Source organism: Lactuca virosa, chromosome 2, assembly GCF_052849685.1.
Source record: "Lactuca virosa cultivar CGN04683 chromosome 2, Lactuca_virosa_CGN04683_v6, whole genome shotgun sequence".
Taxonomy (NCBI): domain Eukaryota; kingdom Viridiplantae; phylum Streptophyta; class Magnoliopsida; order Asterales; family Asteraceae; genus Lactuca; species Lactuca virosa.
Window position 1 is genome coordinate 284278202 of NC_136427.1, and position 6844 is coordinate 284285045.

Sequence of the window (6844 nt, forward strand, 5' to 3'; positions counted from 1 at the left end):
TTATTTTTTATCATAGATAATCATAATTACTAAAAAAAGTTGGTTCTTTTTACAAATTTGAGGTCGATAAATCATTAAATCCGCGAGTCTAGAAATTTAGTTCGGACAATTGAACCTTCTCGAACTTTTTCTTTTTAAGAACCAAAAATATTTGTGCCAAAATAACAGATGCTAAGAAGAACAAAAGGCCTTGTAGACGTAATGGATCATTAAGTACTATTTCTGCAATACTATTTATGCATCTCCCTGACCAAATCCACCCACATTAGGATTACTTGTCAATGGTTGCTCAAATTTGATAGATTCGCCTTCTGAAACAAGAAGTTCTGGCCCCAGAGGGATAATATCAACCACTTGACGTCCATCCGATGCATCTGCTATGGTTATTTCGTATCCCCCTTTTCTTTTCGTAGGATTTTGCTTACTCTATCGGATGCTGTAGCATTATAAACTGTATTGGTACTCTTGCTCCCGTTAGGATAAATCTGGCCCCTTCCCCCGTTTCCGCCTACGTATATAGGATATTTTAAGAAGTGAATGTCTTTCTTAGTAGCGGGGTCCGGGGAAAGAATAGGAAACGTGATTTCACTATATTTCTGACTAGGAACAGGGCCTATGACAAGAATATTTTTTTGATTTGGGCGATAACTCTGAATAGACAAATTGCCCATCTTTTCTTTTATCTCAGTGGAAATACGATCGATATGGGCTAATTCAAAACCCTCTGGTAAAATAAGAACAACCCCCACATTTAAAGCCCATTTTTTTGCCATTAGCAAGAACTTGTTTCAGTTGCACATGATAAGGAATTCGAACAACTGCTTCAAATACAGTATCGGGAAGTACCGTTTGCGGAACCTCAATATCCACTGGTTTATTCGCTAAATGGCAATTGGCGCATACAATACGTCCAGTCGCTTCTCATGGATTTTCATAGCCCTTCTGTGCAAAAATGGGATATGCATTTGAAATGGATGCACGAGTTATGATATATATCATGAGCGATACGGAAATAGATCGAGTAATTTGTTCCTTTATCCAAGAAAAATTATTTCTAGTTTGCATGGTCCAACCATTAATCCCGAAAATTTATACAATAAAGTGGGGTAAGTCACTAATGGAGTTTCCTATCCACGATTTTGTTATTTACTAGAATAATTTGACTGAATTAATATATAGGATGAATCTCCGGGATGGGTAGAAAGATAAAGAGTGAGTACGATTTTCAATGCTTTGCTTATGTACAACTGCAAAGTAAGAAACATTCTAATTGGATTAGGTAGATAATTTTTCAGTCATTTATTGAATGATAAATCACTACAGGTGACGGAGATACGCGATTTAAATAACGGAAAATCAAATATTTGAAAACTGTATCTAGAATGACTGAAAAAGTGGAAACAAGGCCAGATATAATTTGCTCATTATGAACAAATCCAAAATCCTTGTAGATAAAGCCAATCATAAGTTCCCAACCATAGGGCGAATGAAATCTGATACATAAATCAGTTAATAAAAGAAGAGAAAAAGCTTTTATTGTGTCACTTAAGTTATATAGGAATTCCTGAACCCAAGAGTTAAGAATAACAAGTTCTTTATTACCCAATAGAGAATAACCACTTAGAATAATGAAATGGATTATATTTGTCGAGAAGTGCAAAATCGTATGAATACGACCCTCGTTGTGTATCTTGATTAATTGGATTGTTTCTTTGTGAATTCTTATACGAAGGTTTTGTAGATTTGTCTCCGAGTATTCCTTAATCATTTCCTCTAAGAAGAGGAGTTCCTCTAATTCTATGAATTTTTCTAGAATACTCTTTTTTTGAATATCATTCAAAAAAGGTTCGGATTGCCTAATATTCCACCAATTAGTAACCTAGGATTCCATACTTTTTTGAAATGAAAGAGAAATCCACGAGGACAAAAATACTATAGATGCAAGATATAAAAGAAGAGTGAATGTTTTTTTTTTTTTTTTCATTTTTTCATCTTTGAATTGTTAATGAACCTATCTCATTCGTTGACTCTATGTAATCGAATATTTCTCTCCGGCATCAGTTCTATTACAAGTTATCGAACCTATGAATTTAGAAAAAAATACGGAAATAAACGAAAAATTGGAATGCATAAATAATCAAAAAATAATGTTTACCTATATCTCAATTGGTCAAATTCGAAGCACATATCTCCTAGAGATTGAAGGATCGATTAAGGAGAGGAATAAGAGAATTGCGAGAGAGACATGGTGGATAGAAGAAACGGTCAAGAAGGAGGGCAACAACAAAGTGGTTGTTGTCGGTGGCGACGATAATGGCCAACGATGGCAGAAATCACATGCTATTGGTAATTTCAGATTTGCAATGTTTCTGGGTATTTATTTCCCTTCTTTTCCTCGCTATCTATTCATATAATATTATAGAAAAGTACATTTTAGGTAAAAACAACTTACATTTTCTTATGTTTCAGTTGATTAGTGCTTGGAAAGAAATGAAAACCCAAATTGGTAAAAGTGTGTAAAACAACGTTATTTTTTTTTTGACAGTTATCTAGGTTTATTTGGTTTTTTAGAGTAGATCTGGACAAAAGCATCACATTCTTCATTCTTATCCAGGTGCAAACACGAAAATCCATCAACATATTTCTCATTTTGTTAGGTAAGTATGGAAAACATTTCTCTTTTGTTCATAAATATTGTTTAAATTGAAAGGTAACAGACTTTACTATATTTACCTTTTGATTCGTAATGCTTCAATGAAGAGTGTATGAGGGAAGATTGTTTTGTATTTGCTGATTCATGAGTTTAATGACATGTTCACTCTTTTGTCTACCTGACATTCTTGGATCACCAAATGAGGAGGATATTTTAGTTTAATCGACAAATTATTTAGGTAACAGTTCTTACTATTCTGATTATTTTCATTTTCATAGTTTTGTTCATATAATTTTACCTATTATCTTTCCCTAGGATGTTTTTAACTGGAGAGAATGATTTCCTTGAAGCTGTTGTGAAAAATATACAAGATCAAGTAAAATCATTCTTAGTCTACGATGTTGCAATGATGGTAATATAATCACTTACCCATGGTTGACTCTTATCTATGTTTTGGTTGTGTTATAATAGAAATAAATATTTGGTTTTCAGTTTTTTGCTATTTTATTTAGAATTGCACATGATAAATCATGTTATATTAATGATATGATCCATACCTCCACTGATAGAAGCATTACCATCAACCACGAGACCTCATTATCGAGTTACATAATCTTAGAGGTAAATATCTATATTACAATATGAAATATCTTTTGTCCTTTTATTTTTCTCTTATTCCAAATGCATGACCACTTTTCTAGAACGTAGCTTTTCTGGATGTTGACATTTTCCAATTTCATTATGATATTGTTGTTGCAGGGGTTTTGATGATGGAATGAGAGAATATGAGGTAAAATTGAATGAAGAAGGAGCAAAACATGGTCGAGGTTGCTCAAGTGTTCATCCCAAATTTCAAGTTGAATTTATACACCAAGTTTCGATAAAATCATGAATTGTTTAAGTGTTTAGTTGCAACCTTATGTTTCAATCCGATCAAATGGATTCAAAGTTTAAAGCTCGGTTTATAAATGATGGAATTAATCATATTTTTTGGAATGGATTTTTACAAATCAGTTAACATGAAGGTTTGTTATGAGTGAAGATAAGTATTGCAATATATATAAAACTATTAATGGCAATTTAGAAGCAAAAATAGAAACTTGAAAAAAAACAAAAAAATGCATGTTGTGAGTTGTAACTAGTTTAGTTCTTGCACTTGGGTTTCTTTATTTTTGTCTATTTTAAATTATATAAGAGAATTAAGAAGTTTTATGAATTAAATTATGGCCCTTGAGCAGGGGCGTAGCTAAGCTTCAAGAAGGTAGGTCCTAGGACCTACTTTTTTTTTTTAAATACAACAAATATATATAGAAAATATGAAGGACCTATCTCATTTTTGCTAAAAGACCTATCTATTTTTGCTAAAAGACCTACCTATTTTAGTTTTATTTACATAAGGAACCATGTGGTTTTTGGTTCTAGATTCGCTACTGCCCTTGAGGTTTATATGGTTTTACCATAAAAAAATTATTTGTTGTTGGAAAACTCTGTTATAATCCTTACTTGGATAGACTATTATATTATATCATTAAGTTACGATTTTCTTTTTGAGCTATTGTTTTGATCAAATTGGGGGATTTTGATGGAATTGACATGTTTAGAAGCTTTAAGTTCTCTACAGTCACAAGTCTTTTATTGTTGATAAAAAAAAACATTCCAAGAAGTTAAAAGTGATTATAATTAGTAAATTAAAGTACATGTGTGTGGTTGTGGTTGTATGTATGTTGCTGCTACTGTGTTCGGTTGTGTGTATGTGGATATAAAAATATGATGCTATTACAAACAAATAAACTAAAGTACATTGTCATTACTTGCATTTAGCCTATTTTACTTCAATTTGTTTGTTTGTAATTACATTTTTTTCTATTAAACCTTTACATTTACATTTTATTTCTTATTAAGGCATTCTTTTTAAAACAATATTGTCCTAATTGGTAGATCATTAATGTACAATGCATTAAAAAAGAAAAAAAATAAGTACAATGTTGTAATACGAAGCTATTGTGTTTGGCTATGTATGTATGTTGATAAGAAAGTATGATGTTACAAAAAACGAGTTCACGAAAGTATATTGCCATTTCTTAACCTTTTTCCATTGTAGCTAGCAGTAAAAGTTTTAAGGCTTCAAGGTAGACATACAGAAGCTCTTTGATGTAATAAAATATAATTTATGAACAAAAGTTTGAAGGGTTGAAGGTTGCCTTGCTATTATTAATGATATGTATTTTATATAATAAAACGTTGAGGGCTTAAAGATAGAATTAATGTAATATTGATATGTATTCTATATAGTAAAAATGGTTATATATTGAATGTTTTAAAATTGTAATGTGTTAAAGTTTTCGCTAATTGTAATTGTAGTTTTTTCTATTGTTGCAATAAGATTAAGTTGATTTTGGAATTGTGTACTTGGCTTAGCAAATCTATGTATTATAAGTTCAAGCCTATATCAGAAAATTAATTGCTTAAACTTCCGCCGCAACAGCTACACGCGACTTTGTAGTCTCGTTTTGAAACAATGTATAACTTGAATACAAGCAAACTTTATAAATGAATAAAATCAATTTGTTTTATGTTGTGAATTAAAATATACAAACGACTACTGAGTAAAATATATATAATTTAGTATTCTACATATAAAAAAAACTTTTAAGAAGTACATAATAATGTTTTTTTTATTAGGTGAGACTTATTAATTTATTTTAAGAAACCAATATAGGAAAATAAGAAATATTAAAGACATATTAGAAATAAATAAATAATAAATTTTTATTCGGTTTTTTTGAATATAAGATTATTATTTTATAATCCAAAATCAATTCGAAATCCAAACTATTAAATCGGTTTTACTGAAAACCAATCCAAATATCCAAATTCAAATAATATTTGTAAGAGATGTACATACCCTTTTCGGCTTTTCATATCATCTTATTAGATAATATTTAATTTATGTTTAAAATTTAAGTTTATTGATAACTTTTATCATGTTGAGCTAGATAGATTAGATTAGCTTTATCCGTTTTCTTTTCCTATAGTTTAGGAACTTTGTATCTTTTTAATCCCATTATGGGATCTGTCGATAATGAGAAGAAATCAACAATTCAATACCATCAAATTTATGATGGTATCAGAGCCAGGTTCAAGAAATTCTAAAACACAACAAAACAGCAAAACAACATCACCTGTATCTTAATCGATGTCAGGCGAAAAGAAGACAGAAGGAGGAAGCTCCAGCAACCCTATCGATCACAATTCTCCCTATTATCTGCATCCATCTGACGTACCAAAACAACTACATGTCAACGACATCCTCACAGATTCCAATTATGCCGATTGGGCACAGGAGATGCAAAATTTCCTGTTTGCAAAGAACAAAATAGAGTTTGTTGATGGAACTCTTGCAAAACCAGAAAAGGGGACTCCCGAATACATGTCGTGGATGCGGTGCGATGCCATGGTGAAAGGCTGGCTCGCCACCGCAATGGAGAAAACGATACGGGATAGTGTCAAATATTCTACGACTGCCTCACAGATGTGGAAGGATTTGCACGAGAGATTTGGCAAAGAAAGCTCACCAAGGGCGTACGAATTGAGACAAAAAATATCCGCTGCTCGACAAAACGGAACGACTGTCTCAACTTACTACACCAATTTGAGGTCCTTATGGGATGAAGCGTCGTCGATCTTGCCACTTCCGGTGTGCACCTGCAAGAATTGTACCTGCGAAAACGGGAAAAGGATGCTAGAGTACCAAGAAAAGGAGCGCCTTTATCAATTTCTAATGGGGCTCGACTCTGATTTCAACGTAATTAGAACCCAGATTCTAGCGACCAAACCGATTCCATCCTTGGGAGCGGTGTACCACCTGGTTGCAGAGGACGAGAGACAGAGATCTATTTCCGGTGAAAGCAGATCGGCGCCGGAGGCTGCAGCATTCAAGACCAGTCATGGGAAAAATCCGACTTTCAATCAGAAGAACAACTAGAAGATCCAGAAAGAGAAGAAGGAGAACGATTACTGTACTCATTGTAATCGCTCAGGGCATAAACGCGATGGTTGTTTTAAACTGGTGGGCTACCCAGACTGGTGGCCCAACAAGAAGACTGAAAAAGGGAAGTCCACGGTTGCATTTGTAGATACAGACTCTAGCCCAATCCCAGATTTAACAAAAGACCAATATCAAATGTTTGT

At 32.7% G+C, this 6844-nt stretch overlaps 1 protein-coding gene and 1 long non-coding RNA gene across 2 annotated transcripts; both read left to right on the top strand.

Annotated features, from left to right (window-relative positions):
* Positions 1–2153: 2153 nt before the first annotated feature.
* Positions 2154–3615, top strand: LOC145157061 (uncharacterized). Its single transcript, XR_013737071.1, has 5 exons — positions 2154–2346; positions 2546–2891; positions 2969–3065; positions 3223–3274; positions 3413–3615. It is a non-coding gene; the product is annotated as an uncharacterized LOC145157061 (long non-coding RNA).
* A 2234-nt stretch (positions 3616–5849) lies between these two features.
* Positions 5850–6638, top strand: LOC145158588 (uncharacterized). Its single transcript, XM_079077467.1, has one exon. It carries the CDS (start codon positions 5850–5852, stop codon positions 6636–6638), a length of 789 nt encoding a protein of 262 aa, XP_078933593.1.
* The last annotated feature ends 206 nt before the right edge of the window (positions 6639–6844 follow it).

Bases quoted from the DNA above. Each gene is read 5' to 3' on its own strand.
- LOC145158588 (XM_079077467.1), top strand. From the start codon at position 5,850: ATGTCAGGCGAAAAGAAGACAGAAGGAGGAAGCTCCAGCAACCCTATC.